The sequence below is a fragment of the Epargyreus clarus genome, unplaced genomic scaffold (genome assembly GCF_041222505.1).
Source record: "Epargyreus clarus isolate Ecla_fem2 unplaced genomic scaffold, WU_Ecla_fem_2.2 ptg000015l, whole genome shotgun sequence".
In the NCBI taxonomy this organism is placed as follows: domain Eukaryota; kingdom Metazoa; phylum Arthropoda; class Insecta; order Lepidoptera; family Hesperiidae; genus Epargyreus; species Epargyreus clarus.
The window spans coordinates 10,443,647-10,467,858 of record NW_027332223.1 but is presented as its reverse complement, the minus strand read 5'-3'; the positions used below and the strand labels follow the sequence as shown (position 1 = coordinate 10,467,858).

At 37.1% G+C, this 24,212-nt stretch overlaps 3 protein-coding genes and 1 long non-coding RNA gene across 6 annotated transcripts in view; 1 reads left to right on the top strand and 3 right to left on the bottom strand.

Moving 5' to 3' along the window:
• Window positions 1-744: 744 nt before the first annotated feature.
• Window positions 745-5,993, bottom strand: LOC140748117 (uncharacterized). The gene is made up of 8 exons (XM_073080851.1): window positions 5,534-5,993; window positions 4,789-4,847; window positions 4,245-4,394; window positions 3,782-4,012; window positions 3,564-3,677; window positions 2,382-3,342; window positions 1,529-1,750; window positions 745-1,005 (listed from the first exon to the last, which is right to left on the bottom strand). The coding sequence occupies exons 1-8, from the start codon at window positions 5,871-5,873 to the stop codon at window positions 773-775; spliced, it is 2,310 nt and encodes a 769-aa protein (XP_072936952.1). The 5' UTR covers window positions 5,874-5,993; the 3' UTR covers window positions 745-772.
• Window positions 5,994-6,430: 437 nt separating this feature from the next.
• On the bottom strand, window positions 6,431-7,884 carry LOC140748109 (uncharacterized). The gene is made up of 2 exons (XR_012102920.1): window positions 7,629-7,884; window positions 6,431-6,852 (listed from the first exon to the last, which is right to left on the bottom strand). It is a non-coding gene; the product is annotated as an uncharacterized LOC140748109 (long non-coding RNA).
• Window positions 7,885-9,676: 1,792 nt separating this feature from the next.
• Window positions 9,677-17,151, bottom strand: LOC140747983 (CDK5 and ABL1 enzyme substrate 2). Of its 3 annotated transcripts, XR_012102911.1 has the most exons (10): window positions 16,758-17,151; window positions 16,414-16,541; window positions 15,549-15,732; window positions 15,020-15,280; window positions 14,616-14,651; window positions 13,450-13,564; window positions 12,548-12,738; window positions 12,254-12,461; window positions 10,205-11,881; window positions 9,677-10,162 (listed from the first exon to the last, which is right to left on the bottom strand). XR_012102911.1 is itself a non-coding variant. In XM_073080659.1 (9 exons), the coding sequence occupies exons 1-9, from the start codon at window positions 17,084-17,086 to the stop codon at window positions 11,741-11,743; spliced, it is 1,593 nt and encodes a 530-aa protein (XP_072936760.1). In that variant the 5' UTR covers window positions 17,087-17,151; the 3' UTR covers window positions 9,677-11,740. The 3 variants fall into 3 exon arrangements, 2 of the variants coding, with proteins under 2 accessions (XP_072936760.1, XP_072936761.1); XM_073080659.1 differs by having other exon boundaries at window positions 9,677-11,881; XM_073080660.1 differs by lacking the exon at window positions 14,616-14,651 and having other exon boundaries at window positions 9,677-11,881.
• A 332-nt stretch (window positions 17,152-17,483) lies between these two features.
• mib1 (E3 ubiquitin-protein ligase mind bomb 1) overlaps window positions 17,484-24,212 on the top strand; it is a 190,567-nt gene continuing 183,838 nt past the window's right edge. Inside the window, exons 1-10 of the mRNA XM_073080657.1 lie at window positions 17,484-17,708; window positions 17,820-18,015; window positions 18,220-18,416; window positions 18,597-18,764; window positions 19,126-19,233; window positions 19,652-19,837; window positions 20,920-21,075; window positions 21,530-21,674; window positions 21,897-22,078; window positions 23,298-23,567. Coding sequence (XP_072936758.1) covers window positions 17,586-17,708; window positions 17,820-18,015; window positions 18,220-18,416; window positions 18,597-18,764; window positions 19,126-19,233; window positions 19,652-19,837; window positions 20,920-21,075; window positions 21,530-21,674; window positions 21,897-22,078; window positions 23,298-23,567 — 1,731 coding nt within the window. The 5' untranslated portion in view covers window positions 17,484-17,585. The remainder of the gene's footprint in view (window positions 17,709-17,819; window positions 18,016-18,219; window positions 18,417-18,596; window positions 18,765-19,125; window positions 19,234-19,651; window positions 19,838-20,919; window positions 21,076-21,529; window positions 21,675-21,896; window positions 22,079-23,297; window positions 23,568-24,212) is intronic.

Below are 24,212 nucleotides of genomic sequence, written 5' to 3'. Positions count from 1 at the left end.
TATATGATTGTCTCCTTTATACGTCAATATACCTACCTACGTAGGTTCCCAATGATTCAATAAGCTATTATTAAGCATGTTCCTTTTAATGAAATTGTGGATAACATTTTACGGACTTTTGCTTGCACGCCTTTGGGCCTCTGTAGTACGGAGGCCCCGTAACATTGGTACGCTCTTGCGTGAGGGATTCCGTTCGTGTAATTTCTTTGTAACCTCAGCCCTTTTCATCCCATAAACGAAAACAGTTCTGTTGAGCGATCAAAAATTGGTACGAAGCACACCATGTGATACGGCAATAAGCAGCACCGCAGTCTCACGCGGGTAGTTGGCAAGTGCTTTTACATTTTCATGTTATATCTAAAATGGTTAATGGAGGTGAATTCCATTTTATGTAAGTACCTATTTAATTCACCTTGTTAGTTCCAAATTGGATAGGACGATTTTTTAAACCCATTTTGCCTCACATAGGTTTACCTATCTCAGTGGCGGACTAAGGTCGTCGGAAAGGTGGGGCAGAAAGTTGAATGGAGACCCCAAGTGTAAAAAGTTTGCTTTTACAAAATGACAAATGTGTGACAATTCGCCTGTGATTCGGTGACCTTTTTGTATATTATGGGATAAATATAAAGGAACGGAACAGAAGGAAAACATATTGAACACCTTCCCGTTCAATATGTTTTCCTTCTGTTTTGTTCCTTTCTGGCTTCATAAGATTAAGTAAAAACACGGGATATTGATTAAAAAACTGTTATTTTTATTATTATTTTATTACTCAATATTTATCATCTTTCATTCTGACACTTTCTTCAGCACATGCAATAAATGCCTCAAAAAATTCAAAGAAAGTTATCTCTATATTTAAATCCATTATCTTGTCATGAGAAAATATTTGCGGAAATATCAAAGAGAACACTTTTATAATAATTTTACTTGATAGGTTGCCAAAATTAAATAATTTTAAGTGAGGTGGTGCTTTACTTTTAATTTCTTTAGGTAACTCGCCATCTGAAAGTTGTAAATAATTAGAAGTTATTAGAACAGAATCATTAATAATAACACATTACCTACACCTAATTGAGTATAATTAGGTGCAATGTTATTTTCTTCTATTTTTGCTTATCAACGTCAACCCATTACTTTTCTACTGCTGCTGGGCACGGGTCTTCTTTCAAAGTGGTATTTACGCTATCATAGTCCACCGCACTGGCCACGTGTGGATTGGTAGACTTCGTACACTCTTAAGTTCTTTTCTTAAGAGCTCTCACGAGTCCGGGTTTCCTTTACGATGTTTTCTTTCGCCGTTTAAGCAAGTGATAAAATATTTCTAATACTTATACACATAACTTTTGAAAATGCCAGGCTTCAAAATTCTACCTCCCTCCCAATTGAGGAGTTGAATTTTACACTTTTTGGCTATGACTGCTTTTACAACCCTCTCCATAAGAAGAAAATATTACCTACACTCAAACGTAGCCTCATACCAGTGATTTAAATCAAATTAAAGATTAAAAATAACGTAGCCCCATACCAGTGATATAAATCATTTCATCTCCAAAGACGTACAAATTGCGACCTTCGGGTGGATCCTCCTGTTCTTCTACGTGTAAGAGTTTGTAAAAATCTGCACAGTGAGGCGACCGGCGCACTGCGCACATAAATGACCGTATTGTACAAGGTTCCCCCAAACTTCGATATAACTTGTAGAGTCCGTTTAAGGGCACAAAAGAACCATATCCATTGGTAAGTCTCCCTATAAAGATAAAAAACATCAAACTTATTTTGCTGTCATTATGGAAGAGGCGTCGGTAGTCGATTAAATTATATTACGTACGTATAGGTACATATAGGATTATTAAATTAAAAGGACTGCATTTATAATTTAGACATTTCAAAATGGTGCAAATTGTATTTTTTACTTCATTGGGACGAATATGAAAGGCTTCATGGTGAAATATGTCTGCATATACGTGGCGTTAAAATAAGCCCAGGCAATTTTTTTTTATAATATAGGAGTAGCAGGCGAGCATACAGTCCACCTGATGGTAAGTGGCTACTGCCGCCCATGGACCCATGGGCCCATGGATCTGTATTCAACCCCAGATAGGATTAGATATTCCTACCTGAGGTCGGCCACAAATGCGCCGCTACCCCTGAGGACTAAGCTGGAACGCCTCGGAAAAGTCTGTCTCCCTTACCACACCCTTCAAACCGGAACACAGCAGCGCCTAACACTGCTGTTATTAAGTAGATATAGGTGTGGCGGTGGTACCGCCGGAGTCGAACCACAAAGGGTTCTACCACCTTCAAATCCTATATTTAGACAACTTTATCACCTAAAGTAGATACTTCTACCGCACTTATGTAGTCAATGATTTTCCTACCTTTTTGGCGACCGGCGCCAGGTAAAACATCTCTTTCCATAAACATTCTAAGAGCACTAGCTACTATTGTATCGGGCTTCTTGCCGGGGAGTTGCCTCTTAGCATACAACTTGCTAGCAACCGATACTAAACCGTGGATAAATTGCCAAAAATATATCTTTTCAAACGGATCATGTGGAAACTTTGCAAGCCATTCAGGATTCTGATAAAATAGCCTATCGATTTGCACGAGTGTAAGTCCTTTTTCATGAATATTACAATCGTAATACAGTTGCCATAAATACAAACGTATTAATATAGGCGTAAAGTTTATTCGTTCAATGTTGCATATCGTTGCGTACTGGTAGTATATATTTTTTAGATCTGTTTCGTAACATCTCAAAGATTTTCGTAAGGAAGACTCTTCGAAGTTCATTAAATCCTCTAAATTTAGTGGACTTTGCAAGTCTATTTTTGGTATCGGATTGGAAGCAAGGGATCCTCTATTATTTTCAATAAAATCAGTCACGATCGAATTGCGAATATCTGCCTCTCTATCAATGTTCTTTATAGCTTCTTGGATGTGAAAAACGAGTCCAACAGTGCTGTCGCAAATATCGAATTGGTATGGTTCTATAGAATATGGCTGCTTATATTCTCGTGGATTTAGGTTATCACGAACATCCAATGCCGTAGGGCCAAGATTATCATCAATGAACAAATTTTTATCATGTAGAACTAGTCCATTATTTGTCACTAATTTCCCAACGCCATGTTTCTTATTGTTTTTAAATTCTCCTTTATAACATGAACCTAATCCGAATCCCAAATTTAAATTGCCATATCCATTGCGTTCTCCTTTGTACCAGTATCCACGATACGCGCTAATGGAAGGCAATGACATGGTATTATTATAGTAGGCATCCCAGATATAATAACCATACCCAGACATTACTCCGTTTTTCCACTCTCCTCTGTAAAACTAAGATTTTACTGTTATTAATTTATCAAACGACGTGTCTAGTTTCTTTTATAGTTATTATTTCCCCATGTCAGTGTGCCAGGCAGAGGGTTGCGGGTTCGAGCCCAGGTTTGACCCTATTTACTATTTTTAACTACTACTATTTATTATTTATAACATTATTTACTAATAAAAATATGCTTATATTGAGAAAAACGCATTCTGTTAAAAATAATACATACATCATGATTAGGCCAAATCATTAATCCTTTTCCCTCTCTTATGAATTCATCCCATTCGCCTTTATAACCACTCAAAGGACAATATTCCCGAGAACCAAAGCCATGTCGCACGTTCTGTTATTAAACAATAATCATTACTTTAATACAGATGTACCTAATTATATTGTTATTACCAACATTATACGTATCATCTCCTTTTACCTAAAGTAGATACTCACGCGAAGCCATTCTCCGTCATATGAATTTCTAAAGCTTTTTGAATAATAAATTACTCCTATTCCGTGTTTGGTGCCACAGTCCCATTCACCAGCATAAGAAGTCTGTTTCCTAGAATTAACGTAAAGACCTCTTCCGTGGCGGATATTGTTGACAAAGTCTCCCTCATACCAAGTGTCGTCTTTCCATTGAATGGTACCTTTTCCATTTATTGTATTATCTTTAAACTGACCCTGCAAGTATTTGATCACACTGATAACTGTGCATTTAAATAAGTACATTTACAAAATAATCAATCAGATTAGGGTCGATTAAAATTCAAATGGTTAATTTTGTCTTGAAGTAACATAATTCAACTTAGTAGGAACAACGGGAATTACAAGAAGAATTCATAAAAATATTTAAATATCATGTGCTAAACGAGTGGAGTAGTTAAGACTCTTAAAGAATTGAAGAATTAGTTACTAAGTACACCGTTCCATCCGCCCACTGAAATCGTCCTTCGCCGTTCATGACTTTCATTGATATATTGCCTTCGTATTTGTTTCCGTTGCGAAAACGGATAACTGCTTTTTCATCTGGCGTCGAAAACCAACTTTGTTGGATGGAATCGGTCTGTAAAAGTTGTAATAAGTTGTAGTTACATAACGTAGGTACACATCATGTGTTAGGTAGATATGACTGTGTCCCTGTAGTACCAGGACCAGAATACGACTAGGGTATCCCCTGCCTGTCGTAAGAGACGTTTCAAAGGGGCTTCCAGGGTTGCAGGCGGCAGGAGTAGGAGCTCAAACCGTCCGCTCCGCAAACGATGCCGGGAAGGACAGCGGTTTGATGTGAGAGGAGGGGAAATTGCTTCCCCCAGGGCAGAGCCCGATAGAAGGGCACCACCTCATTCTACATCAATCCACATCGGAGCAACGCGGTGGAGTTTGGTCCAGAGCACCGTTAACTATTGGGAGAGACACGAGTCTAGTTACGTAACACAATAATTAGTAAAGACAAATACCTGAGCAGTGTCAAGTATTTCCATTTTGGAACGACTCCTTTTGGATTTGGATGCTTTAACTGCAAACATTAACAAAAAATAACATGACGTGGCATATTGTAACTCAGCTCTTGTAATATTTAGTGAAAAGAAACAAAAGTTTGAAAATCAAATGCAGTAAGCAGTAGGTGGACAGGGTTTAATGTGGTTCTCGCCATCACGTTGTAATTTTCCTCGTCACTTACATATTATCTCGTTCTGTGTTTATTCTAGTTGGGTTCTGAACACTCATAAATAACCACCCGAGCAACACGGACAGGGGTAGAAATCTCAAATTGATATTTACAACCTACTTGGATATCTACCTTACCGGGGATCGAACAAACACGTAATCGTTTCAAACCGATATAAGCTGACGATATAACCGATATAAGATGACGGTAGACGAGTTTTATAATATAAGAGTAGCAGACGAGCATGCAGTCCACCTGATGGTAAGTGGCTACTGCCGCCCATGGACATCTGTAATCAACCCCAGATAGGATTAGATATTCCTACCTGAGGTCGGCCACAGATGCGCCGCTACCCCTGAGGACTAAGCTGGAATGCCTCGGAAAAGTCTGTCTCCCTTACCACACCCTTCAAACCGGAACACAGCAGCGCCTAACACTGCTGTTATTAGGTAAAATAACGAGTGGTCAAATAAAGAAAATTGTGTGGCAAAAAATATGTGTGTGGCAATCGATATATTTTTAAATGATCTCACCAGCTGGCTTCTTCTTTTTACTTGAAAGAGTGACATTGCTAGGTGCTTTTTCAATGTTTTGATAAATTTCGTTAGTCTTGGGCAGTCCAATCACCTCCCAAGACTCCACTATAGCGTCTAGCATGGAATCAAATAGCATTGTAATGAGTTCTTTCTGGATTGAGCCCCTAGGTCTGGCTGGCAAGGATGTACCCGACTCGCTGGTAAGCCGCGCAGTGGATTGTCCACGAGTTGTGGATAGCGCTTCAACATCAGATCTATCGTCTCTATAATATTTTTTCTGTAGCACTACAGAGCTATCCCGTCTAGTAACTGTGCGTTGGGTATCTAGATAGAACATTTTTTATATCATGTTATAATATAAAAAAATCTATGAATATACTAACAATATGTTTTATAATATGTTGTATATGTCAAAACACTGTCTTTTAGTTATATAAACTTTATGGTCTTGACGTATAACAATATTTTTTGGCATCATAGATGTACTTATAATAAGTATTGATATTTATTGTTGGATGAGTATTGATTATTTGACTGACAAAACGGTGTGGTCTGAAGTAGTTCCAGCTCTACATGTACAATGGTACAGGTTAAGTTTAACATTGTAAAAAACATTTTTTAAAAAGATATGTATTATGGAGTTTCTTTCGCCACTTTTTCTTCATAGCGAAACACCTTGTGAAGTGGTGGTAGTTGTATTATCATTCAAAAAGTGCTCTGTAAAGAACCTATTTTGAATAAAAAAATGATTTAATTTGATAAAATTAAAACTTTATAGGTACATCTAAATACGTCAAACCTATACGAAGTATTTACAATAAAAATAAATCATTTATAAATCTGTGTGGTTTTGAAGTCCTTGTAATTATCCAGGGCTTACAATAAAACAAAACATAGATTTCATATTGCTGTATTTTGAATAACAATTTAATCTTATTTTTTAATTTAGGTCTACTGTGTCTTTTACCGTATCTATGGTGCCTTGATGATGCGCTCTCGTCTGAATCGTAAGAGCGTGTTAACTCGCTGTTTAACATAGAACGACCTATCAATGCAAACAGAACTTAATGAATAATAAGCACTACTTTATATAGTAATTTATAAGTTTAGGGAAATAATTGCTAAAGTTGATCTTAACCCCATTTCCAAAATCTCCACGGCCTCCACAAGCGCCAGTGGTGAATGGTGGCACCCGAATTAAGATCTTTGTGTGAATCTGCATCTAGGCGCTCGATTGGTATATCTTGATTGGGCTGCGACTCTTCATCTCCCCAACAGAAGCTTAGGTAGCAGAGGACAGTAAATAACACAAGAACCTGCGCAAAAAAGTGTATTTAAGTGGGTATATTAAAATAGAACCAAGGAAATTCACGAGAAATATGTAGTAAGCAATAGATCTGACACGGGGAGGAAAAGTGTCATCAATTTGTAGTAAATCTATCTAAAACTTAAGTCGATTCATCTAAGATGGTAGGTATCGCTGTAAAGCGGATGAAAGTGTTTGTATAGTACCTTGACAATGTCCACACTCTTAAGCCTTATTTGTATCTATTTAAACGCTTTCTACTCTCACAGCCCCACACTAGGATTCCCTGTATCATGGGTGCCATTGACACACACAAAGACGAATACAGAAACACCCAGACCCACAACAGATATCAAAATTCATCATTCAGATGTCTGTGTGGCCGGGGATCGAGCCCTGAACGCTTTGCGCGTCAGACCGTTATGGTGACCGCTCCGCCACGCGGGTCATCAACATACGTCACGTATTTGAAAACATTTATATTAAGCACCGACTTTATATAAATAATGTGAGTTAAAACACCATAAAACGCAAATGACACATAAACATTGTCATAAGGAAAAGCAGAAATAAATATGCGTAATTATTTCTAAGTATTTTGACTCAGACCAAATACCTACGGTTCCTTGACGCAATTTAATTAGGTAATTGAACTTCACAAGAATGTCAAAAAAATATTGACTAAAAATACTTTCTTGATGTACTTGTTATTTTCTTCTAAAAAAAATAAAACCTACCTTTTAAAGTGGTTTTAATAAAAAAACCGAAAATAGCAAAAAATATTACCTTTGATGTCATTTCCGTTCAAAATCCAAATAGTTAAGTGCACTGGCGGTAACAAATCGCGTAAATGAACTGAATATTGCAATAACATTTCTTTTATTAACTCGATCTACTTAGACCGGATGTTTCATGTGTAAAATGTATTTTAGTTAAGACATATGGCATGTAATAATGTGTGTAACAACTCAATTCATTGACCCAAATCAGGAAATCGAGTAACTAACTGTAGGCAAGTATTGGCAATGGCAATAAGCAATTGTATATTTTTATATAAGGCTATAAGAAATCAGTTTGTATAGTTAATTGTAGTTGTTAGATCACAAACTAAGATAAATAAAATTAATATAAAAAAGTGAATCAATTTAATAATTTAAACTTACCTTACCTTACGTATTACCTTAGGTAATAACAGTTTATTATCTTTGATCTTCTTGATAGTTGATAGAAGAGTATAGTAACTGTTCTTGATTATCAATTTGGCACCTTTATATCAAATCTATGATTCTAGTTAAATATTTCTAATGTTGTAAGTTTAAGGTCATTTAAGGTCAAGTTATGTGGTTTTATCTTTAATATCACGATAACTTTACCTATTAACCTCGCAACTTTTTATACGATAAGTAAAAAACACTAAACTATTTTTAAATAAGCGATTTTATCCCCCTGTATGGATAATACAATACTTCTAATAATCTGGAAAGAATCTAGCCGCTCTTATCGAATATTTCCGAGGAAGCAAATGATATTGAATGTTACTCCGCAAACGACGGCGGTATTCGTGGTTTCATATTAGTAAGTATAAAAATAAAAATCTTATTAAATTATAGGTAAGATAATGTAAACACATTGTTTAAAAAACATTTTATTTAACATCAAACAATAAATTCGTAATAATACAATAAAGTAACATAATTTTAACATAACTAGCATATTTATTTTTAACGGGTACACATGAACAATCATTGTGGTGAGTACTTGTAGATATAATGACAAATTAACGTGTTTCGTGGATGATGAAGTTGACAGGAAGAAACTTAATGCTACAATACTTTATTTACTTTTGGTACTAGTATTTTGTTCCTCATAAATAAATATTATGAGAATGTGACGAAGATATTATTGGTGTACATCACTAATAATTTTATCTACACACGCACCTAATCTTGGATTATTTAAATATTAAGGCTAGCAATACTTGGTAAATGGTACCCGTTAAATTTAATTATAACGCAGTCTGCAACAGCATTAATCTAAAATTTATATAATAAATAAGATAAAACAATACTTAACTACAACAGTGGCACATCATTCTCGCTTTTAAACATTGCGATTCATACTCTTAAACTCTTATTTAGATATAGGTACTTAAACTAGGAACTTAATTTGTAACATATAGTTATTATAAAAATAAAATTTTACAATTTATTTCAAATCGAAGTTGATAATAATAGAGGTAAAATAAAGTAGACATAAGCACAATTGACATAATACCATGTATGTTAAAGTAAATAAATAAAGATATTATTTATTAATGTTCCCTATTTATCCTTTGATTAAATAATATGAAAGTCAAAAAATAAAATAAACCTACACAAATATTAAATAGTTTGAAGTACCTATCTACTGTGTTAAATATACCTTGTCAAAAATATCGTATCTGATACATTTTTGCATTTTTACATCCTATTACGCTAGTGCTACAACAATATATTCTTTACCTATTCATATACTTACCTAGTTTAATAGCCATTGGTTAAACGTAACGTAATATTCGGAACATAAGAGCTTGTTAGTTTTCAAAAATTAGGCGTATTGTGATTTTTCTGTGCTCGATCTTAATCCGATTTGTTAAGAGATTCGCGGAAAATTACAGACAATTGGCCATAAAAATCAAAGAGAGCATACAATTCTAAGCATAACAATAATTACGCCATAAAAGTTATAATCATTTTAGATAGAGCTACTGTTGAGCAATTACATTCTTAGGCAACTGTTAATCCGTAAATTAATATTTGAATTTTAATATTTTTTTCTGGGGACGTACATAATACGGAGACGTACATTCATACGTATTAATATGATTAAAAGTAAAGTAGCGCAATGTATGAGCAATGGGCTTCAACATTACACATTGTTGAAGAAGCAAATGACCACAAAATCACACTTGTTTTTGTAAAGTGGTATTTAAAGGGACTAACTAAATACAAACTAACTACATTTCACCCACGTCTCACGTGCTGCACTATCACACATCTTGTGCGCTAACATCTCACAGTTAATCATTTATCAGTCCCCCTTTTCTGAGACAGCATCCAAAGCTAGCACTACCCTAATATTTTACATTTACCTAAATTAAACCCTGATTGCACCCATGTAATGGAAAGAACAGCTAATCAATTTGTGTGCTTTGCACCTTATTATTTTTAAATTGCTTTTAGCGTCAAAAGCCATACGTGCATCAGAACTCGTTAATATTATTATCACTAGAAATCGAGTAAGTATTCTAAATAACAAGTCCTATAAATGTCTATAACATCCTATATATAGTAGACATTACTTAAAAGCAGCTCTATTAGTGCTCATTAGCCTAATTAAAAAAAAATAAGCGTTTTCTCAATATCTATAAAAGCTGAAGTTGCCTACAATACTTGTGATTCCCGTGCAAAACGAAAGGACGGCTCTAAGCTCTGTTCTATATTGTACGTTTGCCAGATTAGTCGTAACAGTTATTTCCCCGTAATTCTGATTCGCAGGTCAGAACTCAGGTTTCGTGGCGAAAGGGATACTAATTATGAAATTTTATCTAAGAGAAATGCTACGCGTACCGGTACCGCTACACCTTGCTAGTATAATCTACGCCTAAAAGTTTGAAAATCGCCTCCTTTAGTTTTTGGGAAGCAGTAAAATGGTCAAGCTATTTTAGATTTTAAGTATTGAGAATTACCAAAGTCAGGCGCGTGTATATCTATATTATCAATACTGATTGCAATGTAAACGTAACGTTTTATAGTAAATAATACTAATCTATCAATCTAAATTAAATCTAAGTGTTGATGGTCGACTTGTACATGTACAGGCCTTGTAGATACCGAATGTTCTGGATTTCGTAAGAGTCAGTAGGACTCAAAACAAAGTTTTGAAACAGAAAAAAAATGGAACGTAACTACCGTTTCGGTGAGTCATATCATGTACTTCATACACGCTGAATGTTACACATGTATAGTCCGCGCCAAACTGCTATTCCGCTCTGAAGTAATTGCGAGCAGGTGTAGTCATACAATTTGCCGTGGCCGTGCCATGACGCGACTCATTTCTATATTCAGAGCGGGCTAGTAGTTTCGCGCAGACTATACACAAATGTACATGATAACCCTATCCGTTATACGTTATTTTCAATACTGTAAGCGTTTGCGTATTGCATTTCAATTAAATTGCAATCGCGTCACCGTAAAACTACTTACAGAGTGACTTATCAAATTGGAACATATTTAACCATCAATCAACAGTGCAACAACAGCCATTAGATCAGTATCTAAATCCCTTAAGGTACGTAAAGCGGGCAGCCGCGGCTCACATCCACAAGCGACGCGCAGGCTGTCGACGACGGAGGCGCGGCGGCGTTGCGCGGCGCACGCCGAATTTTTTAGTCAACCCATTTGCAATATAAACACTGACATATTTAATTCGACTTAAAATACTTTTCACCCATTAACCAGTTCGGTGAAAGTCGTTTTATATCAGAATCTTAGAGCAAGTTATAGTCCGCACCAAACTGCTAGTCCACTCTCAATATAGAAACGAGTCAGGTCGAATAGCAAATTGTAGATATTAGCGGGACGAAGACAGCGCGGGATCCCCCTGGCACCGACCGCTGCCCGCTCTCGCCCACGGGTACATAGCTGCGTTAGTGTGCCCTTACGTTACGGAGTATAATAGTAAACCTGCGCGCAACAACGTCGGAGTGGACTAGAAATTTGGCGCGGACTATACCTAAACCTCCTAAGGTACGTGAAGCAGGCGGCCGCGGCTCAGATCCAGGCGACGCCGCGCAGGTTGTCGACGATGGAGGCGCGGCGGCGGTGCGCGGCGCGCGCGGCCGCCAGGCGCCGCCGCCGTCACGAGTCGTGCAGCAGGCGCTGGTAGTGCGGGAACACCTCGTACGGCGGCACGTGCAGCCCGAACTCCAGCGCCACCAGCACCGCGAACTCGAACTTCACCAGGTCCTTGCGGTTCACGCGGAACGTCGTCTCGATGCGCTGGAATGGACACGCTTTAACGTTATACAAGTTGCGAAACTCGTGGCGAACGCAACGAACGCAAACGTTGAATGCATATAAAATATTTTTTGGACTTAACTTTTCCACTCACTCTCACTTTTTGGACTTGGAAATTATTTATTCTCAACTCAGATTAAACTTGATTACAAGTGAATTAAATTGATTATTAAATATATAAAATAAATTAAGAAACTATTTTAAAATACACTAGAATGGTTTACATTTGCAGTAAAGAATTCTAAAGTATAAATAGCTACATAGTACACTCTATCATCGAGACATAGGAGATAGAAACCAATTACAAACGCATCAGGATCACTAACTATACATAAATTGATAGATGATAGGTACCTCAATAAGAGCTTTCAACATCTCTCCCTTAACGTCGTTCAGTTTTGCCGACAGCAAGAGGCAAGCTCCGGCGCACAACTTCCTGTTATCTTTATTAATGAGGTTCGCAAGAATTAGCTTTTCAAAGTACACATATGCTTGTGCTACCGATAGAAGATCAATTCCACCGCTGTCGTGTTTAGCAATTTTCCGCATTTCCTTTTTGATACTGAAAATTTAAAATATAGTTAATTAGGTATCAGCTTATTCTGTTATACATGATACTTATTTAAACGCATTAGTATGAAATAGTACCTTCGCAGCTTGCTTAGTGTCAGCTTAATATGAGGAAACTTCTCCCTGAACTTGTCGTTTAACTCCTTCTTCAAGTCTTGTGGACGTACGTAATCAATAATCGACGTCATGTACGATGTGAATGTCAGAAGCGTCCTGTGTTTGCCGGCTATCAGCTCTGGGTCATCGAGAACATTAGGACAATAATGCACCTGTGGATATAATATCGCCAATAATAGTTTTACAGTTTTATCTATTTTAAATCTTGTGCTATTCGAAAGTTAAGTATGGGTGGGTATCTGCTAACTGAATAGTCATTTAGCAGTGGTGCTACCCCACCACACTTACCACCAAACGGAGTCTCAACTGCAGAAAAACAAACCTTTACATTTTAAAAAAGTAACCTATTATAAAATTGAAAAATCACAACATGATTATTTATACTAAATAAGGGTCAAGTAGTCCTATGTACGGTATCCCAAAAAACACATTAATCAAGTTTGTTATAACTGTAACTATTTAAACAGTCCATGCTCATATAGTGCGTTATATACGAGTACGTATTTTTTATTTATGAAATTGAAATAACAGTAGGGATACAGGTTAAATTAATTACTAGTTGTGTCACAGGAATAATGCTAATTATATAATATAATATGAGGTTATATACTTCAATATTATTCATCAACAATTATTTCTGCTGACAATTATATTTTAGTGGTTTCGTGATTCAGGTGGTGCGTTGAGCAGTCAGTCCCAATTTGTAACATTCTGTATTTAATAAACGTATACCTACTTGTAGGTCTTGAGAATTTTCGACACCTAGGTTGACTACTAATCGGAATTTTCTCATCCAGCATAACATAGTTCGCGTATGGTTTAAACCAGGGTTGTTGTCATAAAAATAATTTCTATGAACTTACATATTTCTGAGATATCACTGGCGCTTCATCCCAGTCAAAGGTTTTGGTTTCTATCGAAGAGTGTGGCGGTGAGGATGGTATGGTCGTCCTCTGAGAGGACTCATACGAGAAGCACCTAAAATCACTTTCTTGAGCAACAACTTATATAAACAAATTTTTAGACACATGCAACTGAACCCCCGGAAGCATTAATATTGCGGTCATGCATTCCTAAAAGAATTGTTTTAAGTACAGCAAAATATACGTATTATATTAGATTCATGCAATCAAATTGGAATTGAATAATAACTAATATTTTAGTCTATCTTCTAAATTGCATCGAATATATTAGTTTTAAAAAAAATATAAATTATTTTTACCAAGTAATGTAAACACCACAAGTACTTTTATGATCATTTGTGATCTATTATAACTTCCCGGGCAGGACTAAACAGATGTCGTGATTTTATGGTAGGCAACCAAACTATACCATAACTACTGAGAACCGTAACAACTTAGATAACAACCCTAAAGATAAAGTACACGAAAAGAAACTAATAACTCATAATACATTCAGCATTCAATATCTATCTAAGAATATATTAAACACTATCAATTATAGAAAACGATGCAAGACAGGTAAAGTTGAAACTACTAGTGGGTACATAATTATTTAACAAAGTTTAAGCATCTCAATTCCATCAGCAACATCTGAGTATTTAAATTTGGAAACATCTCAACCAATCTTGAGAGATAACTTTAAGCCAATGTGTAGGTAGAATTATAGTTCTTCGGAGGCAATACATAAATTAATGTTACAATAGCGCTGTGCTCTATAATAGTGTTAATAATTATTGTAATAGCCAGAAAATTATTCAGCCAAGCCAATTAGGGAAAGGCGTGACCAGTTAAAAAACCGTTAATCCCATTTAAAAATGTGAAGTAATATAATTAAATAACATCTGAAGCAGTCTGTTTTTTAAGACTGTTTAAAGTTTAATTTAAATGTAACAGAGTATATTAAAATTATGGTTATGATAGTATTATTTCTTTGTGATCGCCAAGCAAAATGTTTTATTTGGATATATATTACATTGGTATGTTATATTAGCGCAAGTAGTGGAGCATTAATCGATTTTATTCTAAGTGTAGCATTAGCATTACATAGTACATTTTTTTTCGTTTACCATTTTTTATCCTTGTGCCTCGTCAATAATTTAGTCCTGAAAGTCAAATGTTAGTGATGACATGAGTCAAGCTATGTGGTATTCAAAACTGTTCCGACAAGAATGACATTCATCCAAACATGACTATATCCAACATATTTTTAGGATAGTTAGATGAAATGTATTGATGAATGAAATATTAAGTATGGAACACATGAATCAGTTTGATGATTGTTTAATTTGAAAAACATACTCTCAACAGTTTGAAGAAACAAAATGGGTGTGTGAACACTTACAAAGGATAACATGAAGTAACATGCACAAAGCATAATCAGACATATATTTCCATTAAATAGACATCAATTAACAAAAATAAAAATAGGACTCTCTCTTCATTTAATAGTGTCACAAAGAAATATGTATACCTGGCTATTACATGAGGGTGCCGGTTTAAGATTTTCCATGTTGCCTTTTCACTAAAGTCACCTTCATACATTTTTCTATACTGTTCTCTTGTACATACTCGAGAGGGTATTAAAAGTTTCGAGTATGATATATCCTGTCCATGTTCCTCTCTTTCTAAACCCAAGAGATCAAACGGATCCACTCCATTATCCGTGATGGCAGAGAGTGGCCTTGGACCTGAAGTGTTACGTCTGCGGACTCCATCTTTTCTTAAATCAGACCTGGAAGTAGTATAGAAGGAGCATTTTCTTTATCTGTAATACTTGTAAGGCATAATATTATTATATGTATTAAACATGAAAGATAATCTCGTTTAAAGGTCACAGAAGCCAATCATGTTCTAAAACTAACATAACACAGATTATGTTTATAAATATGATGTTATGAATAATGCGTAAAATGTTGTTTCTAAGGATAAATCCACCTATAGCATATAAATGCATGTAATAGTAAAATTATTCAACCTATATTTGATTTTTTAATACATACCGTACACTACGAATTGTCTTTGAATAAGGTATAGTGCTGAACAGGGCACATGGAACTCCCTGAGTGGGGGCGAATACAAGCCTTTCATCCCTAAATGATACACCCTTGGTTGGTCGGACGAGCCGAACCTCTTTGGAATAAGTGTGGCTTTCTGGTATACAAGTATTGCTGCTTCGGAATCTGCCTGTAATTTATTAAAGAATAAATGATAAAGTAAATACTTGTTATTGAATATGTAAGTAATACAATTTAATAAGTAGATTATTAAAATATTATTAAATGCTTCATTTTAAAAGATGATAAAGTTAAAAAATAATTGTAGTTACAACAGTAAAAAATTTGTACAAAAAAAATTGATGCAGTAGTAAAAAGAAAACTTTCAGATATTATATAAATTCATAGTGGTGCTTAAATAAATATCAAAACAATTTGTGTATTATCTTAATAGTCAGATCTATATCAAGAACAGATAAACTGCTTACAAATAAAGATAAGATTATGGAAATTGATAACTTCATTAAATTTTAGAAGCTTATCATTTTACGTCATTATCAATATTAATATTAGTAATAAAGAGTTTCCTCTCACAAAGAACTCCTCCTACAGTGAACACAATACACCATTTGAAAGTTTCAGAAACTTCTGACACCTTTTTGGTTAGTCTTCAGGTGCAAAGTTTTTCTTTTAATGTTTTTCTTTACTATTCTCAAAGCAAGTGATTTAAAAAATTCCACACACCAAATTCCAAAATTCATTCCACTCAACTATCACTGCACCTCATAATTAAACATACTAGATACAATAGAATATAACTCACAGATACAATAGAATATAATATAATAGAGGATAGAAAAATTGTATTTACCAAAATTCAAGCTCTCTGAACTGCTCTTATCATCCTGAGTTACTCCGGTTAGAGAAGGAAGGTGACCTTTTCTACTCCTGATGGAGGAATGTTTTTCTTTAAATGATTCTGTATTACCAGAAGAACACCTAAAATAAATTTCCATGACATTTTATATAAAATATGTAACACCTGGGTAACCAAACATATCAGTCTATTTAGTATTACTTTTTAGAGGAAAGAGAAACGCATTTCATCAAGAGCACAATCAATCAATTAAGCACATACTCAAAAATCATCTTACAACACAATTTCTTAGACAGCTGTTGCTATAAAATGGATTTAACAGCTTTTTTAACACTAACCTGTCCCTGAAGGAATGACTTATACCAGTCTTGATAGGTGTAACATTAGCGTGTTCCGAGTCCGAGCTGATGGACTGATTGTCACCACCAACACGATGAACTGGACTTGATTGGGCTTTACTGCGATTACGACCACTATTCTTCGCGTCTTTATCACAAATATTTTGCCCGTTTGGAGCAGAATCACATTTATCTACTTTGGCTGATTTATCTAAAATCTGACACAGCTCTGTATCCTTAAAAGAACCATCCAGGGAAATGTTTGATAAAAATGTTATAGCTGCAAGACGTCTTCGCGCTTTTTCGTATTTATTGCGGTGGTTAGACATTATTTTTAAACAGTTTACAACACCAATAAACTATGACTGTATGCTTAAAATGAACGAATCGAAGGTTTTTATTTTTAGATTGATCAAATTATATTTTTCTGCAGTGCACCAATATTGTTTTCATTTTTTGACTGATGGAATGACATTGACAGTAATGACATTATGACAATAGTGCTGCCTCAAAATAGATAATTTACAGAGTATTTTATCGATAGTCTAACGAGATGCTTCACACTCAAATAAGAAGACAATCGATAGTATGATATAAAAATAATATTTAGTTTATGATTACTATGCATTGTTTTGAAACAATAATTTACAATCATTAACCATAATAGTAAGTGGACGTAATCTTTCTGGACATAAAAGTGAACTGTCAGCTGTCAAAATTTCTGGATCTGTCGTCTGACCGATTTGCTGCTGTTCTGTTATTGTAAAAGTTTTATTGTAAAGTTTACGAACATTATTTTTCTTTTTTGCTAAATTCACGGATCTAGGTATGGCTATGACTATGGAGCCTAATGTGCCGGGCTCATCAGCATCATCTAGAGCGACTAGATTTATGATGGAAGGCGTAGGAGCTAGAGTAATACGAGGTCCTGATTGGAAATGGGGCAAACAGGTAGACTTATTGCATTTCCTCTTTACTGTATACCTGTCTGTACTTGTGGCATGGATATTAAGAAGCATACTTAAAAGATATGATACGTAATACTTCGGATATTATTTTTAGGATGGTGGAGAGGGTCATGTAGGAACAGTAAGGAATTTCGAATCTCCTGAGGAGGTTGTTGTTGTTTGGGACAACGGGACGGCTGCAAACTACAGATGCTCGGGTGCTTACGACCTACGCATCCTCGACAGCGCCCCAACAGGTGTCAAACATGAGGGCACTATGTGTGACACTTGCCGCCAACAACCAATATTTGGTAATAATTATCATAGTATTTTAGTATGAATAGTACCCAAATATAGTTCATATCATTATATTTTGTATCATATGGAAATATTTTAATTCACTGTTTTAAAAGCTGAAAGAAAGAAAAAAGAAAATTGTGAGCTATTACGGTCAATGCTAAAAGTTCATCTTATTCTATATTTGATTCAAACATGAGAATTCTGAATACTTACAGGGATACGTTGGAAGTGCGCTGAATGTAGTAACTATGACCTGTGTTCTGTCTGCTATCATGGAGACAAGCATCACTTGAGGCACAGGTTCTACCGCATCAGTGCACCGGGGGCACAGCGCTGCCTCGTGGAACCCCGCAGGAAGAGCAAGAAACAAGCTGTCAGAGGCATCTTCCCAGGAGCCAGGGTTGTTAGAGGGGTACGTGGAAATATTCTTTACATTGTTAAAAAAATTATGATTTAAACAGCAACTCAAATTTTGTAACAAAAATCGACTTAAATTTTATATTTAATTAGAATGAACCACTAGTTGAATGTATCATCTTCCTTGTAAAATCTTGTAACCTTGTAATATCTAAAAATCTTGGTAACCTTGTAGGTGGATTGGCAATGGGAAGACCAAGATGGAGGCAATGGCAGGCGGGGCAAAGTAAACGAGGTTCAGGATTGGTCAGCAGCCAGTCCCCGTTCAGCTGCTTATGTGGTTTGGGATAATGGTGCCAAAAACCTCTACAGAGTTGGTTTTGAAGGAATGGCAGATCTGAAGGTATGGACATTTATGATTGCAAGTTTATGAGATTACAGAACATTATAAGTTTTTTTTAATATACGTAAACCAACATGAAATTCACATCATTTATAGAATTAAAAACATTAAAAAACACTTTCTACACTCACAGTCCCACAGTAGCATTCCCTGTATCGTGGGTGCTATGGACACACAGAGACAAATACACAAATACCCAGAAACAGAAACAGGTGCTCTGCTACATAGGTCATCAAAATAGATAGTTAAAAAATAAAATAATATATACTGCAACACCTCTAAGTAACAAAAGTGTATTGTTATAATATATAGAGTACTAATAGACTAAATTAATAATCTTATTTTTTCGTGAAAATTACAGGTAGTACATGATGTGAAAGGTCAGAATGTTTACAAGGAACATTTACCACTTCTAGGAGAATTGGGACCGGGACGTACAGGCCCTCATGGCTTGCAAGTTGGTGATCAGGTCTGTCTAAAAAAATTACCAAGTGCATTAGTACTATTTGATTTATGGTTACAAGTTAGCCAATAGGCTAATAAGACAGTATGAGGATACTTTAAAGAATAGAGTTTTCTTAATTTAATAGTGATATGTTCAGTCACAATGTCCAATATTATTTTCATTCTTTCTATGACATTGTATTGTAGATTATTTTGTGTATGTTATTCTCATAGATAAACTGGAGTATGTTATGATTGGATTCACATAATAATTTATTAGTTTGGTAGTTTAAACAGTTTAATGGTAGTTTAAACATTCATTTTGAAATGTATAATACAATTTTCAAACAACAAATTAAATTATTAATTGAACTAATGAGCATTGGTGCTTTATACTTATGTAAATACATTTTCAAACACTGAATGCTTTTATTATTTTTCAGGTGAATGTTGATCTGGACTTGGAAATAGTGCAGTCACTGCAACATGGGCACGGTGGGTGGACTGATGGCATGTTTGAGTGCCTGCGGACAACTGGCACTGTCGTCGGCATTGACGAGGATCACGACATCGTAGTCACGTACCCCAGTGGCAACAGGTGGACTTTTAATCCCGCTGTTTTAACTAAGGTATGTATACTATATTTCATTTATATATCATTTTCTCCATGTAAAAAAATAACATAAATAGAATAAGCAGTAATACAATGAAATGTAGGTTGAAATCAATTTCCTACATTTGTTTACATAATTAGTCTATTAGTTACGTAGAATTGTTTTTAATCATAGTAAGTATATGGCTCACTAACTATGCTGATAAGCCTCAGTAAATACAATATAAATCCTAATCAAAATAAAACATGTTTAATAGCATGGAATTTTTAATATTTTATTACTATTATGATATATGCATTCTCTAAGAGTTTATGTGTTTACAACGGGTTTATCGTCGCTTTTAGTGGGTATATGTATTTGACTAACGGCCTGGCGGAACGACACCGTAGCACGCGTAGAAATATGGGAAATATGTAAAATAGGCAAATGAAAGTTGCTGTCAGAAGAAGAAGACATTTATTTTTGATGTGGCGAGATTGTCTGATGTTTCCGCTGTGACGCTGGGAAACACACCGATCTCTTTCTTTTTAACGTCTGCTTCGTAACCACGGCAACACATTGAGTTTTGGTTGGTAAAAGTTGGTAAGATTGATTATTAATAATATGCGTAAATAGCGCAAGGAGAGCAGAAGAGAAAAAGATGAGAGGTGTCAAGGATGGAGGACCCGGATGGGACGAAGTTCATTTCGATTAATTAGTGAAGGAATTGTAATAAAATTTTATTTCTTTTAAGTTGTAATAATATTTTTTTATTATTAACAACAAAAATAATCGTTGGGACACTACACTGTTCCATGCGAAATAGAAAGGCGAAACAAAAATAACTGGCTTGCTTTTTATGAGAAAGAGAGAGACAGACAGAGAAATACGCGCACGTCGCACTGCTTACATCTATAGCAAAAAGTGTCGTTACAACTTTTGGTCTTCATTTCTTCCATCTACCCCATTTTTTATTTACTCTTTATTGACTATGTTAAAAACAGTGTGGTGCAAAAGGCGGAATTAATGACAAATAACCCTATCGCAACGCGCGATAAGGAACTTCGTTCCAAAAACACTCCGTGAGCTGTAACTGTTATGAGGGGCTACGTGCGCAGGTGTGCAGCGGCGGCGCGGCGGCGGGCGGCGCGGCGGCGGGCGCGGCGCCGGGCGGCGGCTTCGCGGTGGGTGACCTGGTGCAGGTGTGCGCCGACCAGGAGCGCGTCAAGCTGCTGCAGCGCGGACACGGCGAGTGGGCCGAGGCGATGGCGCCGGTACGTTGCTTATCATCCCCGACCCATTACTGTCCTTATGCTGGGCACGGGTCTCCTCTCAGAATTAGCAGGATTTGGCGATAGTCCACCGCGCTGGTGAAGTGCAAATCTGTGGACAACATACCTTTGAAAACATTTTTTAAAAATTTAAATAGCGTAGCTAATAATTATTTGGATACCAGGATATATATGTAAATATGTTTATGTACATTTATATATTTCTTAATCATAATAAGCATTAGGATTGTTTAGTTTATGTGGTGAATAAATAAGCAAGTTCACGGGTCTTTATTACCGCACACGAACAACTTGTAAATTTAAAAAAAAACTAATTTAAACCGAAACCCTACATCTGTTTATATAGTTACATATAGTGCTACGAGAACCATATAACCTATATTCATAATTATGACTTTTGATAAGATCTGATTTCCTTTATTGTGTTTTGTTATAGACCCTTGGCAAAATTGGCCGCGTTCAACAGATATATCACGACAACGACCTGAAAGTAGAAGTATGCAACACTTCCTGGACGTATAACCCGAATGCAGTAACAAAAGTCGCCTCATCAGATGGGAGTATTCCAGGAAACTCCTCAGGTATTGCAATAAAAGTATTTTTAAAAGTATTCAAAGTTTAAATGATACGTTAAAATTATTTGTCTCGTAATTATTAACAATTTTATGATTTAAGATAGTTTTACTGATCCTCATATTTATTGATTTATTAGACGTTTTTACATCAATAGATCGCAGTCGAATAACGTAGCTTTTCTAGCGGCAATAAATCAGCTCTCCTAACCCTGTCTCGTGTGTTCATAGGCGAGCGTCTCTCGGTATTACTAAAGAAGTTATTCGAGTCACACGTGACGGGCGACGCTAATGAGGAGCTGGTGAAGGCGGCGGCCAACGGCGACGCGGCGCGCTGTGCGGACATCCTCGCGCGGCCCGACGGCGCGCACGCTGACGTCAACGGCGTGTACGGCGGACACACCGCGCTGCAGGTTCGTTGGAGTTTGTCCCTGTAGTCCCGGGACTAGAATAGGGATATGGTATCCCCTGCCTGTCGTAAAAGGCGACTAAAAGGGGGCTTCCGGGATTGCGGGCGGCAAGAGTGGGAGCTCGAACCGTCCAACAAGCAACCCCGGGAAGGACGGTGGTGTGTGTGGCCGCATACCTTCGTAAACACTAGGTGTACGGGAGGAGCGTAAACTGCTCCCCCAAGGGCAGAGCCCGATAGGGGTATCGCGCTCGGAGAACTCCGGTTGTGTTCCATCGGAAATCCCGGAGTTCTCCACCAAGCGCTGAGGAAGACCACCGCGGGGTTTTAGTGCGGTAAAAGTCCACGTCGTCGGGTACCTTTTGAAGGTTTCCCCCTCGTAAACAAAAAAAAGGTCGTTTGGAGTTGCTTAAGGCGTGAAAGGTGTTTACAGAGCGGTTTATGACGAGATATTTTAAAAGGCGAATGTGTCTGATGACCGTCTCACGACGGCAGTCAAGCTGAATTCAATGGTATGTACGATGGATAGACCGCTTTGTACCGTTGGTTGAGGTCGTTCAAGTTTTGGTGCCATGCGTGTCAAACCGATAAGGTGGTTACACGGCAGCTAAGTACGCAAGTAAGTCGCAGTATCCACGCGCGGCTTGACGGCGCGTACGTTAATGTCAATGATGTGTACGGCGGATATACTTCTTTGCAGTTTTAGGGGGCAATTAAAAGAGGGGAAGGTTTTACAGAACAATCTAGGGCATGATACATTATACAGTGAGCGCCTCTATATTGGAGGCGGCGGGGAGGACTCGGACGGGAAAGTGGCGCTTTTATTTGTATAATAATAAATTATTAATATTCGTGGGTGCGTTATTTTAGTTTAGTCTATTAGCATCATCGCCTTATTGCAGATTAGTGTACTAATATGCCACTTTTAGGATTATGGATTTATACATTAACACAGTAGCTTTAAACTGCTGTTATTTCTTATGCTCCCTATTACACCAGGAATCATGAATTACTATTTTTTTTATAGTAAAGGAGTAGCAAACGAGCATGAAGTCCACCTGATGGAAAATGGCTACCGCCGCAGATGGATATCTGTAATGAACCCAAGATAAGGTTAGATTTCTACCTGAGGACCCTCACCCCTGAGGATTAAGCTGGTCGGAGAAATTGTCTCCTTGACCACACCATCTATTCATAGTATTCTAATGGTGCATGTTGCACAGGCGGCGGCACAAAACGGCCACGTGGAGGTGATCCGCACGCTGGTGGAGGCGGGCGCGGAGGCGGACGCGGAGGACCGCGACGGGGACCGCGCGGCGCACCACGCGGCGTTCGGCGACGAGCCGGCGGCGCTGCGCGCGCTCGCCGCGGCCGGCGCGGACCTCAACGCGCGCAACCGCCGCCGCCAGACGCCGCTGCACATCGCCGTCAACAAGGGGCATCTGGGCGTCGTGCGCACGCTGCTGCAGCTCGCCGTGCATCCCAGCTTGCAGGTACACGTTATCCGATAAGGTAGTATTATTGTCCCTGTAGTACCGGGATCGAAATAGGGCTACGGTATCCCCTTCCTGTCGTAGGAGGCGACAAAAAGGGAGCTCGAAAGGTGGGAGCTCGAACCGTCCAGCAAGCGACCCCAGGAAGGACGGCGGTATGTGTGGTCGCTTACCGTTGTAAACACCAGACGGTGTGGAGAGCGCCTGGTCTCACCTGGGCGGGGCCTGATGGATATACTAACTAAAACTGCACGCAACAACTTCAGAACGGAGCAGTTTAGCGCGGACTATACGTACGTGCTATACGTAGCGCACCGTAACGACAGGGAAATCGTGGATGAAATGGTTTATTTGGCGTGTTGTTAGAGGAAAAATTGATGAAACGATTTTTATAACGGAAACAGTTCCGCTGAAGTGTTACGATACGATATTAATATTTAATTATCGTATTCTAGATATGAAATGATACGAATATGATACGACATTCCATTCCACATTGAAAAATTATCTGGGTGTTTATGATGTTATATATCTATCCATATTATCCACGATAAAGCGACATTATTATTATCACAAGAGAATTTATGATTTTTTTTTGCAAGTCATTAACTCCCATTGCTGGGCACGGTTCTTTTCTCATAATTG